We start from the raw sequence: 27,202 nt of genomic DNA on the forward strand, positions 1-27,202 counted from the left end.
CTATAAAATGGGAGAAGTGTTTTTGCAGTGTTCTCTCTCAATTAAAAGAAAAAGTTAAGCATTGAGCACATTTTGTGCCATACAGATCCCACAACCTTTGGTCCCATGACATGGATTTCCAGAAGACACAGGAAGCAAATGTTAGAATAATCATACAAGAGCAGCAATTATAGCTGGATGTCAGAAATCAAATACAGCAAAAGTAGTCATTGTCCAGAAGCAACATCATGGAGAACATCAAATGAGTGGGTCATCAGAGAAAAACACACTAATTCTAGTTTCCCCAAAAGTCTTTCATACATTACTCTCTGAAGAAAAAACATCAGCCATGGAAAAAGTGGAAGAGGAAGAGTTCGTTTGGTATGTGTCTCATTTTCCAGCCATGATTTTCACCTTGTCATTTTGAAAATTGTACAGCCTATGTCCTGCTATTTTTTTTTTGTTGTTGTTGACATATGATTTAGTTAATCCAATAAAAATATTTAATTCTTGCATAGGAACTTATATTAAGATTCAGTTTAAACTGCTTAAAGAAAAACAACCATATTAGGTAAACGCTCACAAGCAAATAAATAACCAGTTAAGTAATAATATTAATATATAGCACAATGCTTTATCCTTCTACATTTAATAGACCATTGTTTTTTCTTTCAGTACTCTTTAAGTCTGGTCTAGTTTGCATTTTAAAATGGTCACAAGCTTGGAGAACGTAAGGGCAAACAGTATGTGTGCTTGCTCTGGTTTTCGGTCTTCCCTAAACACCCACTGTGTCCACTGCCAGAGACATGACAGTTGATATGACTCATATCCACCATTTTCACGTCCTTGTGTTCCTAGAGAACAGCTGAAATTACTGAGCACAGAAAGTCTCCATTCCCAGTAACAGCAAGTTTCCTAGACTGTATAAGGTTGCAACTCAACTTCCTCCTCCTTTACCACAAAAACAAATTTTAAAAAAGTGAGCAAAATACAGTATTTACCTCTCCACGTTGAGCTTCTTGTATTCTGGTAAATCTGAGGTCAGCATGTTCCCAGTTTGCATTTACACTATATATTCTCAGCTGGGAAAGTTCAAATGAAGCATTAAAGGCTTTTGCACCAATCCTTATTACAATGGAGTTCACAGAAACTGAAATGCCTTCTACCACTTTTTCAGCAAAGCCATATTCACTAAAAAGTGAAATGTCAACATATTAAATACTCACCTAATGAAAGGGCACAAAATTAAACTTATTAAACAGCTGAAATACAACACGAAACAAACCATAAAATAAGTTCCTAATGTATTCACCAGTTACGAATTCTTGTTAAATATACTTGATCTAGTTTACAGTAATTCCCACCCTATGACCCTAACCTCAAAATAGTCATTAAGGAACACACTTTGGACCAAGATCAATCTCCATAAATTAAGGCAATTTTTCCATGATAAATATTGTATACAGATATATAAACGTATAAAAATTAAAATACATACTACACGTACATAAGGATAACAGTCTACAGCACTACACAGACATTTCACTCTTCTTTACGTATACAAAGAATAATTCACGTCAAAATAACTTTCAGAATTTCAGTCTGGTTAGTATTTATAATCCAAGTTATTCCACCCATTAAAACTAATACCTTTCATATATGCAAAATCGTATAAAGTAGTTGCTTTTTTTTCATTCTATAAAAGAAAGGCATCCTAAATGGTGGTTACATTTCTGCACCAAAGTAACGTGCATTTCAGTAGTGAAAAAAGCAGTTGCAATTAATTTTCTAATAAAAATCCTACACGTTCTTAATTTTTTTTAGGTTAGCAAATGGAAAATTGTATTTTAAATATTCTTATAACATCTAAAATTTTCTGTTTTGTTTATTTCCTCCCCGACTTGTTTTAAAAGAACACTTTATGTGGTTTGCCATTCCTTTCCTTTTTATAACTTCCATCCTACACAGAATCTCTATGGCAATGATTTTCAAGCTGTACCCTAGAAGACATAAGGACCATGGACTTCTAGATGTTATGCAGAAGTTAAAATAAGAAAAGCAATGGTATCATCAAATTAATTTCTCTGTTTACAGGTCCCCTAGGCCCACTGAAAAATGTTGTGGGTGCATAAAAAGGACATTACTGGGGATGTGTGTGTGGAAATCACTGATGTAAAGCTATCTTGTTCCACCAAATTACTTGACTTTTGTGCCTGTATACCTGTGCATGAACTCATCCAGTAAAATTTGGATGACACAATAAAAGAAACAGAACTTTAAAACACCACACTAACAAACAGCCCTTAATACTGTTTTTAGACCAAACAAAGGAAAAATATAAAACTTTAAAAATCCGCCCAAACACTATATATATATATATATATATATATTTTTCAAATAGGTTGAAGGCAAGACATCTCTAAGTTTCTTCTTAAAAAAAAAATCAATTAAATTTGGTAAATTTTTGATGTAGCAGTTGCACCCATACTAAACATGCCATACAACTCCATACAGAGTTCAGATGTTCTTTCCAGGCTTGGTTCTGGATAGTTCCATTATCACTATACATATGTAACTCCAGCCACAAGTAATAAAAAATACTTTGCAGAGACGGAAATGGAAAGCTTCAACCCCATATACTTCTGAAAACGTACAGATGATCTAACTGTTTTATAGAAATTCAGAAGGTGTCATCAAAACTTTTTTATCTAATTACATGGAAGCATCATCACTGACCTCTGTCCGGATGCAGTTGCTATAGGAGAGGGTCCGTTAGGGGCACGTGGCTCTTCACATGTGCTCATTTCCATTACAACTTTATCCAAGGACTTGGTAAACAAAACAAAACAAATAATTTGAGACCTAAAATTTTACAAAGTAAATAGATGACATAGGAAGAACAAAAACTCAACTAAACAAAAAAGAACACTTGAGAACTCCTTCTGAAATATACAGAAAACACTTCTTACCATGTCAATTTTCCCACAAACTTCAGTAACGCACCCAAATTATCTTTTTTAAGATTTCTTCATATGTTTTTAAATTCTGTGAATTCTAACAGGCCTTGTCAGTCAACTGTTGGATTACAGAATTCTTGATCCCCAAGTATTATTTATCCACCATACACATTTTCAAAAATCGCACTTCAAGAGGGCACAATTTAATGCATACTCATCCAGGTTTTCTTCCCATCTGGTTGTTCTTATGCTGAATTATTTAATACCTCCCAAGTTTTCTACATGATTCAATAAGTTCAGAAAATTTTAATGGGAAATGACTTAAAACTAGTCCACTAAAATTCGTGACAGTAGATGAATTTTTGTGCTGCATGTTTGAACAAAAATATGAATATATATAATATCTAAACGAGTGTGTAAGCACTCTGTGTGTATATATGAATCAGTACATTCAACAAGTAAAACAAGTAATTTCTAAAACGATCTATTCTAGTGTAATTGGTAACACATCCTATTACAGTAAAATTGTATGCTATTACTGGATTCTTTGTACTTGAGGTGGGACCCTTACAAAACGAGCTTGGAACTAAGGGAATGAGGTATCTAAGTTCTGTTTTAACTGAAGGTTATATATAAGTAGCAGAACTATAACATACTTTATAAATAATGCATACTAACAGCAGGTGAACAGAATGGGAAGCCCATTCACAACAGAACAGCTAATACTACTCCCCTGTCTGCCACTGACTTTATACCATCTCTTCTGAACTCCTCCACCTACTCTCCCTTAGGTCAGACAAACCACACTAAAAAGCTTCGCCCTCAATTTTAGATTTTTCATGATTCAATGTACCCTACCTACTGAACTTTATTGTCACATTGTGTTAATTGTGCCTGTCTTCATAATACACTCGCTCCACAAGTATTTTTCTGTGTTACTCTTAGCCATGAAATGCCCTCACTACAGCCTAGAAATTCATAAACTCTATCCTGGATTTATACATACTTCACTATATTTTGATGCTTAAAGGGAAATGCTAGCTGTTAACAGTAAATTTGGACGTTTTAAAATTATTTTCTTTGCTGTCTCAATAAGTAACTTCTCCTGCAAAACAAAAACAGGGAAAAAAAATAACAAGGATAAAACCCAATCCCTTAGTTCGAGGATAGTGGAGGCAGAAGGAAGTCAAGATTTCACCTGCTTATCCTAACATTTCTGGATGCTTGCCCACTCTTTTAAGATTTCTTCAATAAAGACTTTCAGAATAATTTCCTTCACTACATGACTAGAACAGAGAACAGTAGAGCAGCAATTTAATGAGTTGAAGAAACCTAGGTGTAGCTATCTGTCTATTCTTTTCTCACCAGCAACTACTGCGCTTTGATAGAGGAAAAACTTCTGCATAGCATCCTTGGTCCCCAAAGCACTCCTCAAAATGATGCTGTTTCTCATATAGAAACAGAAATTGATTATGAGCAAAGATAACTTATATTTGCCACTATGTTGACAGACAGATTATCACAAAGGGCAAATCCAGTCAAATAAAATATCTTTGACAAGACAAGAGGGTTCTAGTTACCCCCTAAGCTATACAAAGGATGCTGTTGCAATTTAATTGAATTCTCAGTAGCAAAAAAAAATCCGCACCAAAATAGTGGAAGTTCAGTGTTTCAATAAAAGACTCATGATTGACATTTAGCCCATTGAATTCACCTTCCTTAATAAATTAAAAAGGCTATACAGTCTGCCATTGCAGAGTGAACTTTTGTTATCAATTTCCATTTAATGCACTTATTCAAGTAAAGCCTTATGTAAAAAAGGTGACCTTGAAAGTTATCTTAGCCTCAAAGATTGCTAATGTAAGTTCAACAGGAGCAAAGCAAACAATCAGGCCATGGTACTGTAGGTCAAAGTACGTAATCTTTTAAGAATAGCACAGCTTAAACTGATCTCCTAATTCGGTAGTTGCATCCTGCAGTCAAAGGTTGAATCATCCCACTTCAGCATTACTAGACTTAAAGCTCTGCGTATCAGGAAGAAGTGGTACATTACAACCAGGTCACTAGCAAATGTATCAAGTCTTTAAAATAACATGTCTTTTTCAAGTCTGATTCAGAACTAAGGAACACAAGCACATTCAGGAATTCACTGGAAGACTGGGAAGCACGACAGTTAAAGGAATATTCATTCTTAAGCAACCACAACTAAGAAAGTTTAGTCATCATCAAGCAAATCACTTCCGGTGCTATCACATTTCTTAGCACACTTAGAGAACAAGATTAAATAAATGCAAGAATTACCATGATTTCTAATTTATCTATTTTGCATCCTGATTATATCCAGGCTGAACCCTAGGCTGTTACAGAAACCTTATAAATGTTCTATGTATCAACTCTGCTATAACTGAGATCACCAAGCACAAATGCGGAACAGAAAAGTCCTTAGAAAAGATAGGTCAAAAAGATAAGCAGGAATTTTTAAAAGACTTAGTTGGACAAATAATGGCTCTTCAGTTGAACTCAAACTAAGATGCAATGACTGAAGAATTTGATACAAATCAGCTAACAGTCAAACATAACAGTGATGATACCCAAAGCCATAGATTAAAAAATATAAGCTACCAACAAAAACATTAAGGCAATGTGTCTTGATCTTCCGCTACTCAGAGAACACTTATTAAAGGCTTGTTTCAGGTTCAATTGTTCTTTCAGTTATTTTTCAATTATTTCTAGGGTCAATTCATTGAGATAAATTCTGCTATAAAGAGTACATTTAGGTTATGATTGCAGAACTCACCAAACAGATGGGATGTGTTTTCAATTTTGTCCATGGTATCTGCAAGGAAAAACATTATTCTAAAGCAAAGTAGATATTAAAAATACAGTAAAATGCAGCTTGTGTATACAAATTATATTTTTAACACCTGAACTCAAAACAATATTACTTGCAAAATTGCAAGTTTATCTGAAAATACTGTAGAGCAAATTCATGCACACACACAAATTTATTTTAGGTGTTTAAACACAGAACTTCAAAAATCTACTTATCACTGAGCAGAAAACAGAGAAGCAAAATAGAATCTCTCTTTTTAATACTAAGCTGCCAAGAATCAGAAAAAGCAACACCGTCTTCCAGATTCTTTCCTTTAAAAGGAAAGAAAACCCACATTTGCTCTGTTGGCCTACAAGTAATTGGATGCCTGCGACAAAGCATCAAGCTCACTGCAGAAAAATCAGGACAATCTCCCATCCAGGAAAAAAAAAGAGAAAAGGGGGAGGGGAAAACTGAAGAGCTGCCAGTTTGACTAGATCATAACTTAGGTTAAAAAAAAAAAAAAACATAGCTTCATTTTTTTCTCCCATACTAGTATAATCTAGGAGAGATGATAATACATTGCTTCAATTTTTTGCAGCCACAAGGACAAAAAAAACGCAACACCTACAAGATTTAGAGTGTTTCCACATTTCCCAGAGGGATCAGAATCCCTTGGAAAGATATTTTTGGAAATAAGAAAGGTAAAAAAGTGAAAACAACAGACACAACACTTCTCTTGAAATTTTCTTCATTAATTTCTCTTCTTCTTGAAGAGAAGAAATAACACATAAAAAAGTGAATAATAAATAATTATAGTAGACCAATTACTAAGGGCAAATACAAGCTTCTACCTCTACCCCTATTTCAGAATGTGCAGGAAATAAATTCTACTCAGCAAGAAAAAATATAATAATAATAAAAAAAATCACTGCTCGTTTTCATCATTTCCGTACATATTTCATGTTATTACATGAGAAACAATTTAGTAAGAAATTATTCCTGGTAACGTCTTTGATTTTCTCTAAAAGTCTATCAGGCACTCATCACAATTTTCTATTAATACAAAGTTGCTTGAAAGTTGCAGAGAGAGTGAAAAAAGAAAGACTTGCCTAATCACCATTCCAGCACAATAAAACACTCACCCTAATGGATGCTTTATTGCAAAAGACCTTGTTTATAGCAAGCCATGTTGGAAGATCCAGCATGTTCTGAAGCACCTCTTGATCCAGCTCTAAATTGGTCAGCTGCCCTTCTCCCTTTAACGTGCTCAGGTTGATCTTGTCAGGTGAAAGATTTTTGGTGAACCTAAAAACAAACACACACTTTAAGAAAAAGCACATGAAGCCATCAGAGCTGTCCCACATATACCAACAGTTTGACTTAAAGCAATGATCTGGGGGGCTGGGGGAGGAAATTCTCTTAGATTCTTAGGTACAATTTCACCCTGGAAAGTAATAGTACCGTGGAATTCCTTTATCCTTTTAAATTTTTGCATCTCATCAACTCCATTTACAAGTACATAAAGAGAACTAATATATTATGAAGTATCTTCTAATTTCTCCATCACCCTGAATAAAAAATGAAGTATTTAACTATTTATTTTAAACTACATGAGGTAGAATTGAAAAAAAGTCCAAAACATCCAAACCCTCTACAACATACACTGTCTTAGTGCAAGCAGGTGTGACGTAGATTCACTCAGAAGCAGTAGCAAAAAGCTACTCCTTTTAAACAGTAACTTTGCATATGTATTTACAGTTAAAATCTTGAAATGAAAAGATTTATTTACAGTATCCATTGGGTTTAATCACAGAATTTAAAAATGTAACTTACAAATATATATACACATACACACACAGCAGCATGGGGCATATAATATATTTGATGAAAACTTGACAGGTTAAGCCAATACACAAAATCTATTAATTACAAGAGTACATATGCAATAAATTTCATTATAATTCAAAGGCACTATGATTTCCTGATACAACTGAACAGTCTACGTGACTCTGTGTCAAACTGCTCACATCCTTGTGAGATGACAAAAAATCCTGAATACTTTATGCTCAAATCAACAGCCACAGCATCTTACCTACCACAAGCTGAACAACAGGCTGTACTTAATCACACTTGCACTCTGCCATGGATATTTGTTCTGCCCAGAAACAGGTCTAACTTTACAAGATTAGGTAGCAGAAAATGCTGCTGTTTGCGTTACCCTCTGGGAGTTTTCCCGATGAAATCTCCATGCTGACGTTTTGTAGGCTGAGAGCAAAGAGGTTTGTCTGTCCACAATGACTGAACATCACCCTGAAGCAATGCCCCAGGAGGTGCAAGTCCAACATTTCCTTCCCATTCAAGAGAATAATTTCTGTCTGAACTACAAGGTACTTATTAAGTCAGGGGACATAGTGGAAGAAGGTGAAGAAAGCTGGCAAGCTTTTCTCCTAAGAGCTTCAAAGTGGGGCTTAAACCATGCCAGTCATTTTTCTCAGCCCAAGTGTTCAGATGTGTTCTTCTGATGGCAAGCGTTGGAAATCCGCTTACCTAAGCTGACTAAACCCAACCCCTCATTTTACCACTCCCATGAAAGATCCAGCCAGACATCATAAACTTGCAGAGTTTCATCACTCATCAATTTAATCACAAAGAGGAGCTCTCAGACATCAAGATACCTGGGGATAGTCACAATGTACATGAAGAAGTTTGTTAAGAATTAAAAATACACTTATTATTTATTCATTTAACTATGCCAAGTCTCAAATAATTCAGGGTGTATTTGCAAATAATACTAGACATGTTGCCTATGACAAAAGTCTTGTAGTTCTTTCTGTACTGCTTAAAAAGTATAAATTATACAGAAGGAATGGGCTTTGATTTGTGAATAGTATATTTTTAAAATTCCAGTATTAAAAATATAATAATACCATTGACAAACATATTTTCCTTGACAACTAATGTACTAAATGCTCTGCCTAGAAACATTAAGAGGAAAATAATGACTTCAAATTATTTAATTTTCTGGTTCCCTTCCTTGTCCTTTTCAACAACAGTAATGAAAAGAACTGAATAACCTGCCTCAGTAAAACTACAATACATGAAGCCTCATATCTCAAATAGCACCAACACGTCTCAGCTGACTCAGCTAATTCAAATTCCTAGAAGAGAGAAAGCAGCCATTCAGCATTCTCAATCACATCATAGTATCTCTTCTTTTGACTTTCTAGATGCAGGTATACATACGAATCACAAAATACTGTTATTTTAAAGTCACATTTACACAATGAATGCCATTAAACAAGGTCCAACACAAAAACACCCTGAGACTAACCCTAGCTTAGGAACCGGGAGTGGGAAGAGAGAGACAAAGAGACAGTCACAGAACATGTTTTAACCTGTCACAGTGAGACAGGGCTCAACTCAACTGCTTCACCCAGTATGTGTGGATGGGTGTTCAAACAAAGAGACGTTTTCTTACCCTCGGTCAGCAAATGTCAGCATGTAAGAGTTAACAGTGAGTTAATATCAAGTTTATTATGAAACTGAAGAAATCCAAGACAGAAAGTTTCCAATTATTGACTGATGCACTCGGTTCCCAAGCTACAGGGCTAGTCTCGTTTGGTCTTGTGTCAAACCTCGTATTCTGCCATTGCGCGCACACAGTCTCCCAAGACTCACACTCTGTGGAAAAAGTTGCTTCACAGTTCCCTGTCACTATGTCACGTAAGAAAATTCACACAATTTGGAGGTAGATCTAACCACCTCCTTGGTCTCAACTGCAGACACATCACAGTGGAATCCAAATGATCAACAAGAATGAGTTTCTAAACTTCATAGCAACAAAGACACCATTAAACGGGAGAATGGAGACAGCAAAGCCAATTTTGAGTTACTTCCGACATCCTTCAAACAGACAAACTAGGAGCCAGTTCCTTCCAACAAGGGGCAGAATGACAGGGAAAACAATTTCAGCAAAGAACATAATTTTTTCCTCCCATTTCTACATTTTTTAAAAAATCTTGAGAGCATTGCTTTGAATCTGTTACCTCTCCTGCTATCAGCAAAACAAAAACAGCTCAGAGTGCTGCTTCATTCAGCACAGACCATCTGTAAGACTACACCCTTCATTTGGAGGGTCACAAAAAGAAACTTAACAGGAGAGTTACGACGAGATACAGCAGGTGTAGGCACCTCTAGCAGCAGATCTCTTCCTTCCCCTTCCACAGGTGGAATGTGACTGATGAGTGGATGCTGAGGAGCAACCACAGCTGTTTTGTCTATCTGCTTCATCCAGAACCAATTTTCCACTGAGGATGCCAACACTTTATGTTTCTGTGCCAGTTCCCTGCAAACTCAGTTGTTCCACAGAACACGTTTTTGTTTGCCTGTTGAATATTTTCACTGATTTAGAACCATTTCATACTACTTGCTAAAACAGGAAACCCTTTTTATACAGTTTTATACAGTGGTCTCTGACTTAAAAACCTAAAAATTTATAAGTTAGCCTATTTGGGCAGCTAGCCCTGCAAAACACAATGTGATCATACTTATTAGTAAGAATTAATAAGAAATCAGATCTTCATGCATAAAATCAGAGCCAAATGACAAGAAAAAAAAAAAAAAGGAGCATTTAGAAGTTCTTTTAAAAACAACGCTTTAGGGTAACCGCAACTGTCAAATGGTTTTATTCTAGCATCTGATGGTACACCAAGCGAGGATATGTCCCTCCGAGCCACTCTGCTTTGACTTTTCTTTTTGGTGTGCTTCACCTTTAGCCAACAGAGACTCCAAGAGAACGCATACCATAGACACACGGATGTGTGTTCGGTGCGAGCTGTTGTGAACCTGCCATAAGTTGGCATAATCATCACTGACAAAACTGTTTCCCAGATAAAATCTGAAATTGAATATTTTAATACTATTAATTTTTTATTTTGTTATTAAATTAAATGTTAATATTATTCTAAATGTTCTGATGATGGAGATTTATTGCTAGGTAAAATTTAAGAAGGAGGCAATACAGTTTCAGAGTTTGGCAAGTTATCTCTATATCTAAGGAACCACTGTGTCTCCAAGTCTGCCTCTTAGAATGCTTAATTGCTTGAAATGTGAGAGCATATTAGGCTATCATATTTACAATTAAATAAAAACTATAAGTAGAGAAGTACTTCCCATAAAGCTAGGGGAGACTCTGGTTATTCTGAATACTCAGTAATCAGATATCACAGAATCACAGAATCAGAATCACAAGGTTGGAAAGGACCCATTGGATCATCGAGTCCAACCATTCCTAACACTCCCTAAACCACGTCCCTCAGCACTTCATCCACCCGTTCCTTAAACACCTCCAGGGAAGGCGACTCGACCACCTCCCTGGGCAGCCTGTTCCAGTACCCAATGACTCTTACTGTGAAGAATTTTTTTCTGATATCCAACCTGAACCTCCCCTGACGGAGCTTCAGGCCATTCCCTCTTGTCCTGTCCCCTGTCACTTGGGAGAAGAGGCCAGCTCCCTCCTCTCCACAACCTCCTTTCAGTTAGTTGTAGAGAGTAATAAGGTCTCCCCTCAGCCTCCTCTTCTCCAGGCTAAACAACCCCAGCTCTCTCAGCCGCTCCTCATAAGACTTGTTCTCCAGCCTCTTCACCAGCTTTGTTGCTCTTCTCTGGACACGCTCCAGAGCCTCAACATCCTTCTTGTGGTGAGGGGTCCAGAACTGAACACAGTATTCGAGGTGCGGTCTCACCAGTGCTGAGTACAGAGGGAGAATAACCTCCCTGGACCTGCTGGTGACCCTATTTCTGATACAAGCCAAGATGCCATTGGCCTTCTTGGCCACCTGGGCACACTGCTGGCTCATGTTCAGTCGGCTGTCAACCAGCACCCCCAGGTCCTTCTCTTCCGTGCAGCTCTCCAGCCATTCTTCCCCCAGTCTGTAGCGCTGCATAGGGTCGTTGTGCCTCAAGTGCAGGACCCGGCATTTGGCCTTGTTAAACCTCATGCCATTGGTCTTGGCCCAGCAGTCCAGCCTGTTCAGATCCCTTTGCAGAGCCTCCCTACCCTCCAGCAGATCGTGTTATGGTGTTTCACGATCAGAAATCTTTGCTCCACAAAAACCATTTAAAAATTCTCCATTAGCTTTTCATTTAACAACTCAGAATTAACATCACCAATTTCATGATAAGCACACATTCCTCTCTCTGACTTGGCACAAGCAAACAGCTCTCCCCTTCCAGCTTGCCATTTGTTTTTCACCCTGGTGTTCATTCCTTACAATGAGTTAATTACTCCTTAAAAAGTGGGTCAAACCGGAGCAGAGGCCTCAACAACACGGCCATTTCCCTGCACAACATCCCATGAACTCCTGACCAATGCTCCTTTTTCTAGGGAACAGACTGAGTGTTATCGCCCACTACCAGGTACAAGAAGTGAATAAGGCAGAATAGAAAAAAATAATAAGGAAGGGCAAGAGGTAAAGAAATAAAATAAAGGACATGGCTGAGCTCCCCAAAGCTTTCTGTCACACTGTTTTGCTGTTGCAGTAAGACATCACTGTTATTGAGGCATTACATACTTGGTTTGCTAATACCATAAGCTATTCTAAGTAAAAACATTTTCATTGATTTAGATTCACCTTCACAAACTACCCTTCCTTTCTCAAAACAGAGGATTTGAGATTCAAATCAGTGTGCCTGATAGCATGAAGTTCAATTCAGTTTAATATTAAATCCCATAAAGTAGATTAATGCTATAAAATGTTTGATACTTTAAAGGCAAGAATCCAGAAATATAAAGTTATCAATACCACAAACAACCTAACATAGCTCCCTTAGGCACATGTATATCCACACACACACACACACACACACACTAAATATTACTGTACTGTTAGATAGATGGTTTAACTTTAACTTACAGTGAGATGGTGGAAAGTGTAAAAGACTGCATAGTAACAGCACAGTAGTAAGAATCATATGTAGAGTAATAAGTTATAATCATTGTATTTTGTCAGGATCACAACAGTTCTTTTAGTCCTTTCCTCTCTAAAACAACTAAAATCCACACAGAAGATTCATTTTTTTTAACTTGCCCAGTATTTTATTTGCTAAAGTTTGGTTTGCAACACTACAGGCTTGGAACTCTGAATGGAGAACTCCTACAAGCTTGCAGAGAAGATGGCTGAGAAGTAAAACCAGAAACAAAAAATAATCAAAAATAGTAGAGAAGACGGGGAAAACACTACTCTGAAAGCATAAGCCTATCACATGTATAACAAAGGCCACAGACCACATGAAGCTTAGAGCAGTACTCCACAAAGGTTTGAAGAGAACACCAGATGCCTTGTCAAGTTCATCAGAAATTCCAACATCCAGATTTAATAGAGAAATAACAGAAGTCTGGATCACATTTGGATACAGAATTCTCAGCTGTTCTGCACATCTCCTGAATACACAATCTCTTCCAGCTGGCTCTATCATATGCCTCCCCTGCTTTTTAAATAGAATTCTAAAATAATAGAATCACAGAACAGTTTGAGTTGGAAAGGACTTTAAAGATCATCCAGCTCCAAACCCCCTGCCATGGGCAGGGACACCTTCCACTGGATCACGTTGCTAAATAAAATTTCTTAAGCAATTTGACTCTATGTGTATGCTTTAATCATGACAGACTATTAAATCATAATACATGCCACAGGTGAAGGATCTAGAGAGCAAGTCCGGTGAGGAGCAGCTTAGACAACTGGGCTTGTTTAGTCTAGAGAAGTGGAAGCTGAGGGGAGACCTTGCCGTTCTCTACAACCACCTGAAAGGAGGTTGTAGGGAGGTGAACGTCAGTCTCTTTTCCCAAGTAGCAAGTCACAGGACAAGAGGAAATGGCCTTAAATTGTGCCAGGGGAGGATTAGATTGAAGATTAGGAAAAAGCTCTTCACTGAGAGGGCTATCAAGCACTAGCACAGGCTGCCCAGGAAGGTCCTTGAGTTCCCATCCCTGGACGGATTTAGAGAACGTGTAGACACAGTGCTTAGGGACATGGTTTAGTGAGTGGACTTGGCAGTGTTAGGTTTCCTGTTGGACTCAGTATCTTAAGGGCCTTTTCCAACTGAAATGATTCTATGGTTCTATGTTTTGCCTGTCTCCTTGTTATGAACTAGGACTCCTTAAAAAGATGCAAGGTTCAAAATAACAAGCTCTGAAAAGGGGCAACACAGCCTAACAAGCACTGGCAACTGTATTAATAATAAAATAGCAGAAATGGAACAGAACGATAACTGGTTTTTAGTCCTGTTCCACCTGGCTGAACCATGTTATTAGATCGCTAAGGAACTCTATATGATTTCTGAAGCAAGAAAAGCAGTCTTTTTTCAATTGCATTTCTGAGAAGATATTTGCTTCCGATGACCCTAGGTAACAGAGAGTAGGAGGTCTACTATCATTTGCTCACTGGGGCACTTCAAATTTTAAGACTTTGTGTTTAAATAGGAGAGGAACAGAGCTAATGCTTTGTCACATCTGCCATAGTAACAAAGCACTGGGATCACCAATGTTTACTTTTATGAGTGAGTTCCTCTCATCCAGTGTAACACCACAAATCAAAGCTGATTTTCAATAACTTGTTTGATCTGAAAAAAAGTTGAAGTCTAAATCTCCCTCACCTTTGAATAAGAGAGGTAAAAAATGAAAGCCTTAGCAAATGGCATGATGCAGGCAACACAACAATTTACTCTTTTTTTAATTTCCTTTCCTGTAGCCATAAGAAATTCAGTGTCTTAGGTATTAGGAACAAAATAGCATCTGCAAATACAGAGTTCAGGAATACCGCTACATTTTTCCCATGGCAGCACATCATTAGTTAAATCCAAATTACCAAGGTGCTCAGACCTATTTAGACGGCGGCAAGTCCTACATGAGAAAAAGACAGACTCTCTAGATTAAAAAACAACTCTGGCATACCAGTAACATGAAGTACAACGACATTTACAAAAGTTCTTAGAAATATCTCCTTCTTGATCCATGTATAACAGGAGAGAAAAGAAAAGGTGAGAGGGACTACAGTCATACAGAATTAATGATTCAGCTGCCATTATATGAATGGCAGGCAGAGTTTACAGATACAACAAGTGATTGACCTGTATTGAAGCAGTATGGCACTAGTGAAAATTTTGCATGGATGCAATACATCAGGGGAAGGAAAAAAAACAAATACAAAACCCAAACTTCTGTAAAAAGTGTCTATTTTAATCCTTCAGGCCTATGAAACAAGATTAGAATCAAGCAACTGGTATCTTCTCTTGGTACTTCAAAAAAACCTCAACCAAAAAGCATCACAAAAGCTGCTATACAATTAACTATACAGAAAGGACTTAAGAGTGGCAGAAACTGCTCAGAACACTGCAAGAGCAGCAATATCTAATATGTCCATATACGTAGAAATCCAGAGGCACTTCAGTATATTTAGTAATGCCTTGGAAAAAAATGGTGAACTGTGAAGTTGCAGAAACCATTGAGTGGATCCTGGCTGACCTAGGAATATTCTAATTTTAATGTGGTGTATTAAGTAGTATTTCACCCAACAAGAAACCATTAACTATGGTTTATGTAAGATTTGGAGTAAAGTAATTTTAGCTCCACAGGCTGAGATAAAAATGTGTAAAAGTTGACAGGTAACATTAAAGTCTCATTATCAAGCCCAGAGAAAACTGACCACCTGAGGAACCCATCACATCAGCAAATGGCTTTGCAAAAACAGCTGAGTCGCTGATGATGTGAGATACTGGACACATGAAGATATATTTCACAGAAATTACTGGGTTCTAAGTGAAAGGTATGACAGCAAACCTTGAAGATAAGACACAATGAAAAACTGCTTGGGACACAAGAATGTTAAGAGTACTACTCCATATAAAGAATGAATGGTAAGTAGTACTAAGTACCACCACAAAATACGATGGCATGCCCTCAGCTTGGACACTATATCTGAAAATATTAATTTCACATTTCTGAAAATATTAAAACTAATTTAGAAATGGAGAGGATAGAAAGAAACATTAATGACAAGGTAATGAACATTACAAAAAAGGTTAATTGGAGACTCATTTATCTTAACAAAAGAACAAAAACACACACAAAACTAATAAAGAACATATCTAAAGTCAATAAAAGGAAACACTAATTACAGAATAATTTAATGCCCATGAAAACACCACAACAGAATACAGTAAGAAAATAAAAAGGCTGAAAGGAAAAAAAAATAAGGCACTCACACACTCACAGTAGGGTTTGTAGTTAGAGGCAATACCTTTTATGCCTACAACATACCAGGATTAAACAGATACACTCTGAAACAGAAACACTTAAGTTCTTTACTTTGTAAGTAAAGAGGAGAACGATTGTCACCCCTTTACCCACTGGTATTGTAGCCACCTCACACGTACGACTCCATGCTCTATTTAATCAGACCTTGAAGTTCTGTAGAATTGTCAGGTATGTATTTCATGGCTGAGTGTAAGATGGAAACCCTGCATGGCCTGCGAGATGTGCAGCACTGAGATGATCTGCTTGATCTGCCGCATACCATCTTACAAATATACTAACAGGCCAGCCCTCTAGAGAAGGACAGGACATTGTCATTTGTACACTCAGCCTGGACCTACTGCTCTCATCTGGCCATGAGTTATAGCACATTAGACAAGTCCAAAACACCACCTACAACCCTACAGTTTAGAGTGGCACTTTTCAGGACCTGAACCACCTATCATTTCTGACTTATCATAGCCTAAAAACAGATCTTAGTCTTCAGGCAAATCACTAATTAGGAACCTGACTCAACAACCAGCTCATAATACTTGTGTAATGCATCTGCTGCAGTGTCACATCACCTGCCCTCCCTCTCCCATCCTAGGAGGCAGGGCGCTGAATTGTACATCTGCTTTGCTGATGCTTTCCATATAATTGCTTCCATTTCATCACGATGCAGAAGGACTTCAGTGTATTCCTACTCCAGCTGACTTCCTAAAGACAGCTTAATACACTCATCCTTTCACTTTAAGACCCATTCCATACTTTCTCCAGTACTGACGTTCCCACTAACTGTCTTAAATTGATAGTATATAAAGCTTCCCCTAGTTAGTTCTGTAATAATACATTCAGGGAATTATTTTCTTTCTATTTGGAAAATCTGTACTGGTTGCTCTTCGGGTACAGGCAGAACTGAAACAGATGCTGTCACCAATGGCTGTTATCTAATTATTTGTCATGCAGCAGATCTGTTTAGACATAGCCAAGCACTGTGCATAAATGAGAAGCTTACGCTGCATGAATGCTAATTATCTTGTAAGTAAAATATCACTCAAGTAATTTCTGTTTCATTTATGATAAATCCTCACTCAATACTAGCTTTTCTATTCTATGAGTCTTTTCACATACCATTTACACAAGCACAGAATCGCTCAGCACTATCAAACCCAAAAAAACTTGTTCCAAACTTGACAATCCTATATATGACAGACCTTAATGCATACGTCGAGTACAAAGTAACATGAAATCCTTAATATACTAAAACATATGTGGCAAGCTATATGCAACTTCTGTACTGCGGGCAGCAAAAATAACATACAATATTTTGAGAATTTGGTTATACTTGGTTACTATCACATTCCAGTCAAAATACAACATTCTGTAACTAACAGAAAGAAAAGACACTTGATGCAAAACAGTTTTATAAATTTAAAATCCAGAAGTAACATGCAGGGTAAAAGCATGAAAACATCTGCGTTTCAGAAACTACATCATTTATTTAAGCGACATTAGCAGATACCCTTTTAATGCTAACTAATCAGATCTCACAATAAAACACGTTCTTTTCAATAAGACAGGAACTGCAAGGACTTCTTAATTCTAAAAAATCATCTATTCTCTTATGAAAACTAGGTTAAATGCTGACTGATCCTTCAAATATCTATCAGTACAGGTAATAAGCATCAAGTTACACAAAGGAATTAAATAGGTGAAAATTATAAATAGGAAATGCCAAATAGTCTGCAGGTATTGGACAACACTTAAGGAGATTACATTTACAAATTGCACCTAAAGGTATGTTTATAATGGGATTGCTGGTTTACTTCACAAACCAGTTTTGCAAATTAAGTTTAAGACTTTAAAAAAAAAAACCAAACATAGATGCACAGCAAACAATTTTTTGGCAGAACTGTAAGTTACAGAAACAAACAGGAGAGAGAAAACCCAATTAACATATTATAGAGCCCATTTCACTCCAAAATATATATAAATGCATACCACCTCTTTACTCTACAAAGGCGGGAGAGGGGAAGTTACCTGAGGGCAAGGTATTCAGACAAAAGGCCCCTATTCCTGGTGAAAGTAAGTGGTCAGTTGCCACGGCTTCTGAGAAGCTTCAGGTACTCATTTTGGTAGAAAGGATATTCACAGCATACCGATCTCCACCAGAGTCAGCTGGGATCGCTGCAGGGAACGGGACACAGGGAACACACAAGGGATCAAGTTCAAAGGGAAAAAGGAGTGATACAATAATGTAAGAGTTTTTGCTAAAGATAGCTGCACTTACAACAGTTTTTTACACATCATGACATTAGAGAACTAAAGAGGAAACAGATCTGTGTAAAAAGCTAGATTCCCATGAGCATTTACCCTGCTGTCGATACTACAATACTGCAGCCATATTTCAATGAACAACTTGTGGAGAGAAATTTAATCATGCAGACAAGGTCTACATTATATCGCCAAGTGGTGTAAGAGATATTCAGTAAGTCTATCTGGAATGCAAGAAGGGAGATACTCCAGAGACGCAGCCGAACAGTTAGTTTATTTTGAAATGGGAGACAGCTTTTCAATTTTGGTTTGCCTAGCCTAAGATTTCTCAGCCCACATTATTTGCTCCTTTTCACAGTGTCTCAACTTCACCTATTCACAACCAGCACTAAAGAAACACGACTCCACAGAGTCAGGGAATGGGACTTCTTCGATTTTGGTTTGGGGGCAGCACTATGGAGGCCTGAGCACTTCTGACATTCTGATTTCGGAGACTATGAAACGTTAGCATGCTAAGCTTTTCAAAAACTGAAAAACAGAATGTTTAATTTGGCAAAGTAATTTAAAAAAAAAAAAAAGCATTTTTTAACTGTCTTCACTTTGAAAAGACATTTCAGCCTAAATAAAATTAATTCCTACACTTTCATCCTTTTGGGTACAATGAAATGCAAGCATCTGGACAGTGTCTTTAGTAGGCAGTTCGTTGCGATATTTGAACAATGTTAAAGAGATTTATCACTAAAGTAAGTTACAGATACGTAGTTATGAATGATCTCTTTTCTCAGAACCCCAGCAACGGCAGAAACTACATGAAAATTATTGGAGAAGCAAGCAACCACCTAACTTCTAGATTCCTGGGTAGATGGATCCCAAGGTTGCCTCCTTGGGAGTCAGACAACAGAAGAAGCCAACCTCTCTGAGAAAATAAAAGCTCTGGTATTCTCAAGCTATATGATAAGCTGCACGGCACAAAATATGTGCTGGGGGCGTGCTTCACACAACAAGACTCACATCTGCACAAAGGAGCCTGGAAGTACTGAAAGCCACAGCCAGAGAGGGAGCTGTTTTCTTATTTTCCTCTCCTGTTCCTTCTGATGAAAAGAGAATTAAGAAATCTAAACGCTGGCTAGCACTAGCTCGACAGTGGTGACAGAAAAACTCCTACAGGAGCTACTGGATTGAGAAACCTGGGCTCCCCTGCTAGCAGCCAAAACCTACGTATCTTGTGTAGTTGCTTGTTAGTAACGATTCTCATGATTTGCAAAATATCTGTGAAACAAGTAATTTTGTGTAATCCCCTATAGTTCTATTAATGTTTCATCAGATATTATCTAAAGTCCTTTGTCCAATCTGCTTGTAGAAGAAAGCAGAATATAAAATAAAATACACTTTAACAGGCATCTCTCGCTCTGAACGTTATTTAGTAGATAACTTTATACCCCTGATATTAAAAAAAAAAAAAAAAAAAAAAAATCAAGGCTTCAGCAGAAGTATCATATTTCAAATAATGTAACTCTGGGCTTTGTTTTGATTCTTACATACTCCATAATCATTAGAACATAAGACAATTTTACTCCTCATAGGCTTTATTTCAATACCCTTTTTCAAGAGAACGTTAGATACTAGCACATCAGCTACTTGAACACAAAGTAATCTTCAATATGATTTTCATTCTGAAACTTATTTCCCAGTAAAAATATTGTGAGAATTTAAAGAAAATGGTTGCATACTATACAAGTAAAATGCTGGTGATAAGTCCTGTTAATTGTGCAAATGCATTTTTATAATGTATACACAAGAGTTGTCTGACTTAACAAAGCTTCAGCAGAACTTCTTTGTACAAATAAAATGTCTGCAGAATCAACATCCAGATTTATAAGACATTTGCAAAAATATGGCAAAATTAACTGAAAACCAGAAATCAAATTCTGTGAGCTCGTTTTATTAACACAAATGCTACTGAAAGCTCAGGAGATCCTTCTGAGGTATAACACGAGATTTAATAGATTTAAATCTTAATAAATGTAATGATTAAGAGTTCTACCAGCAAATACATTAAAAAGGTATTTTGGAGATAAACCAGGAATAACTTCATAAAGCACCACAACAGTTTCAGTTTGGCCTTCTGTAAGATGTTCCATTACAAAAGCTCAAAATGTAATGACTCATGAAGCTACTAAAAAAAATAGAAGAAAGTGAAAGTTTTTTATTTGTGTTGAAAAAAAGCATTGATTCATGCCTTCATGCCCATCAGAACACTACCAGCATATTCACACAGACAAAATTGTTGGCATAGACCCTCCACTTAAATGGAAAAAGCATTGAATTTCAAACACGCGGGAATATAAGAAACACAGGACTATAACAAAACTTCAAATTGCTCTATCTCCTCATTCTCTTCTGCTGTCTCAAGCAGTTGTGCTTTACTATCTGTCCTTTCTCAGACTCCTTTTTCACTAGGTGCAGCATTTGTTTACGACAGATGTATATTTTACACTTTCCGTAAAGCATTCAGATTTAACATAGATTGATTCAGAACAATGTAGATTCTCAAGTCTATGTTGTGTTTTTCAATTTTCCCAAATACCACAGAAGCCAATAAAGTCAATTATATAGAATATACTCCGTAAAATCTCCAGTACAAGCAGAAAGTGAGGCTGTTTTACACTTATTCTAGGAGAAGTACACAGTCTGTTTTCTTTGGCTGGCTAGAAGAATTGGATAAGTTCCACAAAACTGAAGCGATATACAAGTAGAATACATAAAACTGAAAATAAGCAAAAATTTTACTTCTTCTGCTACTAGCAGAAGCTTCAAAACTCATCCAAACAACTTTGGTTATTTAGTTATGGGAAGGAATGAGACCATTTGGGCCAAATAAGGGTGTTACACTGGTCGCTTCTACAAGGAGTCTCTTCAGATCTCAAGGTGGCTATATCCCTCACCAAACAGGCATATCTTATTGGTATAAAAGCAAGGTGATATGCAAGCCAAATATTTAGGTTAGACATGTATTAGTGAAGTTGTACCAGATGATGGAGTATATCACTGTTTATAGCGAAACCAGCTGATTCCTCATATCCATACAATTAGTATGCTATTCTTCATAAAACCAATCTTCATACGCATTTTAGAAGGGTTCCCCAATGGTAAGGTGAAAAAAACTGTCACAAAATTTACTGCAATTTTCTTCTATTGAAATCTTAGTATTTTTACATCTATGGCTTCAGATGAACAAAAGCAAAGGTCTAAGATCAGGCAGAACATTAACTAATGACACAAACTGAAACCAATTTGCATTTCTGCGACACGAAACATTTTTACAGCTCTCCTGTTTTCTTTTTGAAAATAGTAAATAAGATCCAAACAAAGAACATAGTTAAGTTGGTGTCTTATCACTGGTAAACTTTAGAGTTAATATGTAATTGAGACAAAGAATGTCATGTTCAATGGGACTAATTAACTCAGCATGGAGGCAAAGTCTGTAAGCTTTCTTTCATCTGCTCAAACATATTTTGAAAAACTGAACTGTTGTTTACTCAAAGGCATGGATATCACAGATATTTACACAGAAGAGTCGGCTAGGCCACTTATTACCTAGAATGCGAATTTTAGTCAATGACGCTAACATCCAAAAGCCCCAAAACCACCTGGAAAAAACCCTTATACAAGTCTCTGTCAGTAATACTCAATCTCTGTCAATATCCTGGATCCAAACAACTCAAGATTCAAACCCCTGTGGTGAAGATGATCCCCTTATAACTACAGACAGGTTAACAGGAACAGGTTGGATGGGGACCTTGAGCAGCCTGATATAGTGGGACGTGTCCTTGCCGATTGCAGGGGGGTTGGAATTAGATGATCTTTAGGGTCCCTTCCAACTCAAACCATTCTACGACTGTATTGTGAACTTGTGTAGTGCAACCTAGAGTGCTACTGGAAATCCGTAACATCATTGGGTTTTTTATACACTTGTCTACAAAGTCTAACTGAAGAAAAAGTAGTAACGCTGAACACAGAGCAGTGCACAGAAAATCTTGCAATAAAAGATGCTGCTCAACAAGCCTCCAGCCATGAAAACATGTAATAGCTCATAGGAAAATTCAACTCAAGTTTTAGTTCACTGAGGAAGATTTTGACGGTAAGCAATCCAAACACTACACAGAAGACTCCTAGGCACAAGGTCTCATTCCTACCTTGGTAAAGGATAATGTCATTAACCAGATAATTGTTTCATTTTAGAGCACATATATTATAAGGACATTCCACCATCCACATTCACAAAAAACACACCTAACACACATGGAGCTGACAAAAATACAAGCCTCCAAATGACAAACTCATGTCTTCAGCTTAGCAGATAGCATTTAGTTTCATAGCCTACACCAAGCACCATGTAACCTGAAGAACAACAAAAAAATTTATTTTACTCTGCACTTCCATCTTCCCTCTTTCTCATTTTCTTTCCCAGAAAAGCAACATATGTTGAAGACAGAGGACATAACTTACACTTTAGAAGTTTTTAAAAGACTGTGAGAAAATGAAAAACTCATCACCAGATCCTGACATAATATACTGGTTTGTTACAAGCTGAGTAAATAAGCTCTACTATCTTCACTGTTGCTGAGCTGTAACACAGCAATAAGAAAAATCTTTCACAAAGGTAGAAAGACATCTAGATACCACAGCTGTTCCAAAATGCACCTTGGCTTTCCCTCTTCTTCCTGTTCTCAGACCTTAAAGATTCACAGCCATGTAAAAATTTTCCCTAGTTTAGAAACGTAGAATGATAAGGCTCCTTCACAACACAGGTGTCCATATCAGTTCATCTAAAAGTAAACTGCTAAATGGAAACCACGCTCCTGAATAACACAACACTTTGAAATGTGCATACATAGTACCCAGATAGTAAGAAAGATGAAAATTGTTAACACATGAGTAACAGATATTGCATCAGTCTTCATAGAAAACATTGCTAAATCAATGATGATTTGGGGGAGCTGGACAAAATGAGCTCCGTAGACCTCTTCCTACCTCAACAATTCCACAACTCTGTGATTTGTGGCAAAAAAAAAGGAAAGTACTTCTCTGTAACTGAAGGTACAGGTTCAAATCTTCTATTCATTATGTTCATATTATGTTCAAACATTCAAAAATCCAAAACTAAATTTGATCTTCAAAAACAGAAGTAAATTGAGATAACAAGATAATTCTTTCCACTCTTCCTTCACTATATACAGACTACATTTTAATCCTGCCACTAAACACCTGCTTTGTTGAAGATAGCAAACAGCCAACAGTCTTGAGAAACTATGAAAACTGCAGAACAGGAACTAATACAGTAATACAGTACAAAGTGAAAGTGTTCTTTAGCACCCTCTGTATTACAGGAAATGCCATATGTATTTGGCTCCAGACTGAAATAAAACAGTGTTTGAAGCCTACCTTAATCATGTTCTTATAAAGTATATCATACAAAATTCTGAAATAAAGAACACTACCATTTGTGTTGAAAAAACAAGTTCCTGAAATTTAAAAAGTCCCTGGACTTACAGATGCTCATGCCACCTGAAATCTGTCTTCCTGTGTAACCAGCTTCTGGAACCACTGAAACACCAGTTTGGCAGGAAGAAAAGATATTATCTGATCATATGATTAAGAACACCAATAATAAGGGGCTTTATAATAATAATACCTATATTCTCTTTTAATGTCAACATAACACGGATTATGAGCCTCAACTTCAACTTGCAAACCCTAGATTGTTAGATATATCCCACAAGCTTCTTAAAAAGAATGAAACTTGCCACAATCAATTGATGTAGTCTTCTTGACTTAGCATTATCAGATCACACAAGAAAGCAAACACAGATTTATAAACATTAAAAAGTACTTAATTCTAAACTACGCAATTATCTGAAAAAGAAAAAAACAGTTCATGTCACTAATGCTCATTTCCTAGAACCATTTTAGACTTTAACCTGTAGCACAGAAACTAGAGTTTATTTGTTTCCACACAGCTTGCTAAATAGCACTATAGGAAGTGAGCTGTATCAGTAAATTAAGTCCATGCACATTTCCAGTTAGAAAACTGACTCAAAGCTGATGACATCTTCGTAACCCATTTCCTATTGCACAGTACTCAGTTATTTTCATGTGAAGACAAGATTTCTTTACCAGCAATCCCAGCTACAAAAGTCATTAGTAGGGCAGGAGAAAAATGATTCTACTACTGCTTCATACATCACCTTTAGTGGATAGAGATCAAAGAATATGGAATGAGAATTGTGTTTTCCCTGTGTACCATCAACAGATTAGTCAAATGACAGTCTGTCACTTAATTTTGTTTGACTGTCTATCGGCACTGATGAAAATAAAAACCTTTCAGAAGTACCACACAACACCAGAGTAAGACATTTTGAAAAAATAAGCAAATAAGGAGCCAATACTGAAGGTTACATTTTTTTAATTTACAAAAGTAAGCTCTGAAAACTAATAATGCTGTGATACCATGACAGATCAAGTACCTAATAGGTACTTAGGTACTGTCTGTAGAAAATGAGAGAAGTGTAATATGGCTTTTTGAAGTTGTATCAATCAGCTGTGTACTTTCTGCTGGTTTTACATCTTTCAGGCACACAATATTGGCAGCTACGAAGTTTGGGGGGGTGTTGGTTGGTTGAGGTTTTTTTCATTTGTTTTTTTTTTTTGTTCTAACCTACAAGGCACGTCAGATATGATTTCAGGCAAATGACATTGACAGCTATGAAATTTTACAGTAGAGGTTGAGATTTTTTTCTGGTTGGTTGGAGCGTTTTTTTTGTTTGGTTGGGTTATATTTTTGCTTAACCCACAAGGTACGTTAGATATCATTTCAGCCCCTCGGAAAACCTCAAACTTCACTCCATCCCTTTGCCCGCACGGGAACGCATCGCCTTTGTCCCCCGGCCCAATCCGCAGGCGCTCAGATTGGAATTACGAAGGGATCTGGGTTACCCTCTGCTTTCTTTCCCACGCCGTCCCCCGCATTCCGGGGCGCGGTCAGCTCTCCCCGACCACGGCAGCCCGGCTCGGCGCGGGCTCGGCTGGGCTCGGCGCGGGCTCGGGGGTGACTCACTCGCTCTCCCGGTGCCTCCCTCCCTCCCGCACAGACCGAGCCGCCCGCGCGCCGCCGGTCACCGAGCGAGGGGGCCGCCCCCGCCTCTGTCACCCCCGGGCAGCCTCCCCCTCCGCGGGCGCAACGAAGCGCGGCTCCCCCCGCCCCCCCTCAGGGCACCAACCTGGAGAGATGCTTCAGGATCTGCTTCTTAATAATCCCCGCCATGGCGCCTGCCGGCCCGCGCCGCCGCCCTCCCCCCCCCGCCCCTCACGACGACCGGCGGCGAACGGGGACGCGCGTCATCCCTCCGCCTCGCCTTGCCCGGGGCGGGGAGCGCACCGGGAGCGGAGCCGCCGCTCACCCTCACGCAGCGCCCACCGCCATCTTGGCTGCAGCATCGCCGCGGGGGCGGGAGGGGGCGGGGCTCCCGCCCCGCTGAGCGCTGCCCGCCCATTGTAGGATGGTTTGGGTTGGAAGGGACCTTAGAGATCATCCAGTTCCAACCTCCTGCCGTGGGCAGGGACGCCTCTCACCAGATCAGGCTGCCCAAGGGCCCATCCAACCTGGCCTTGAACACCTCTAGGAATGGGACAGCCACAACTTCCTTGGGCAACCTGTGCCAGTGCCTCACCAGTCTCAGCATGAAGACATTCCTCATGTCTAGTCTAAATCTGCCCCTCTCCAGTTTATGCCCATTGCCCCTCATCCTATCACTAGAAGCCTTTGTGAACAGTCCCTCCCCAGCTTTCTTGTAGACCCTTCAGGTACTCGAAGGTTACTACATGGTCTCCTCAGAGCCTTCTCTTCTCCAGGTTAAAGAAGCCCAACTCTCTCAGCTTGTCCTCATACAGGAGGTGTCCAGCCCTCCGATCATCTTTGTAGCCCTCCTCTGGTCCTGTTCCAACAGCTCTATATCCTTTTTATCCTCAGGATTCCAGAACTGGACACAATACTACAGATGAGGTCTCAAGAGAGAGGAATAGAGGGGCAGAATCACCTCCCTCGCCCTGCTGGCCATGCTTCTTTTGATGCAGCCCAGGACATGGTTGGCCTGCTGGGCTGCGAGCGCACGTTGCTGGCTGGTGTCGAGCCTCACACCCATCAGCACCCCCAAGTCCTTCCCTGCAGGACTGCTCTCAATCATATCATACCCCAACCTGTACTGAAAGTGGGGATTGCCCTGACCCAGGTGTAGGACCATACACTTGGCCTGTTGAACCTCATGAGGATGAGTGGGAATGGCTTTAAATTGGAAGGGGGAAGATTTAGATTAGACATTAGGAAGAAATTCTTCACCATCAGAGTGGTGAGGCACAGGCACAGAAAAGAAGAAGCCCAGAGAAGATGTGGATGCTCCATCCCTGGAAGTGTTCAAGGCCAGATTGGATGGGGCTTTAAGCAGCCTGGTGTCCCTGCCCACGGCAAGGGGGTTGGAAGTGGATGGTCTTTAAGGTCCCTTCCAATCCAAACCATTCTATGATTCTTCTCAGCCAGCTCTCTCATCAGCCCTCAAAACTCTGAAAATGTCTGAGGCTCCATCCTTCCACCTGCCCGTGGAGCGTATTCCTGGTGGACCCAGCCCTTCCCTGCACCTGTGTCACCCATCCAGTTGTTATTTTTGTTGAAAATCTGTTACAAGTGGAATAAAAGGTGTTATGTGTAACAAAAACACCACCACCACCTCTGGATGTAGTATGTAGCAAGGATTTCTCTTGATAAAAGGCGCATTACCTAAGTGTGTTGATATTTAGTATTAATAATTGCTCTTTGTGCTCTTAGACTTATAG

General features: G+C 38.4%; 1 protein-coding gene across 3 annotated transcripts in view; it reads right to left on the minus strand.

Annotated features, from left to right (window-relative positions):
* BLTP3B (bridge-like lipid transfer protein family member 3B) overlaps positions 1-25,813 on the minus strand; it is a 57,385-nt gene extending 31,572 nt beyond the window's left edge. Inside the window, exons 1-6 of one of the 3 annotated variants that reach the window (XM_054074918.1) lie at positions 25,597-25,809; positions 18,083-18,229; positions 6,894-7,056; positions 5,734-5,772; positions 2,716-2,807; positions 981-1,170 (exon numbers count right to left, since the gene is read on the minus strand). In XM_054074918.1, coding sequence (XP_053930893.1) covers positions 981-1,170; positions 2,716-2,807; positions 5,734-5,772; positions 6,894-6,956 — 384 coding nt within the window. In that variant the 5' untranslated portion in view covers positions 6,957-7,056; positions 18,083-18,229; positions 25,597-25,809. Of the gene's footprint in view, positions 1-980; positions 1,171-2,715; positions 2,808-5,733; positions 5,773-6,893; positions 7,057-18,082; positions 18,230-25,596 lie in introns of all 3 variants that reach the window. The other 2 variants (XR_008451322.1, XM_054074913.1) reach the window with 2 other exon arrangements.
* Positions 25,814-27,202: the final 1,389 nt, after the last annotated feature.

This window comes from Cuculus canorus, chromosome 1, assembly GCF_017976375.1.
Source record: "Cuculus canorus isolate bCucCan1 chromosome 1, bCucCan1.pri, whole genome shotgun sequence".
Lineage (NCBI taxonomy): Eukaryota > Metazoa > Chordata > Aves > Cuculiformes > Cuculidae > Cuculus > Cuculus canorus.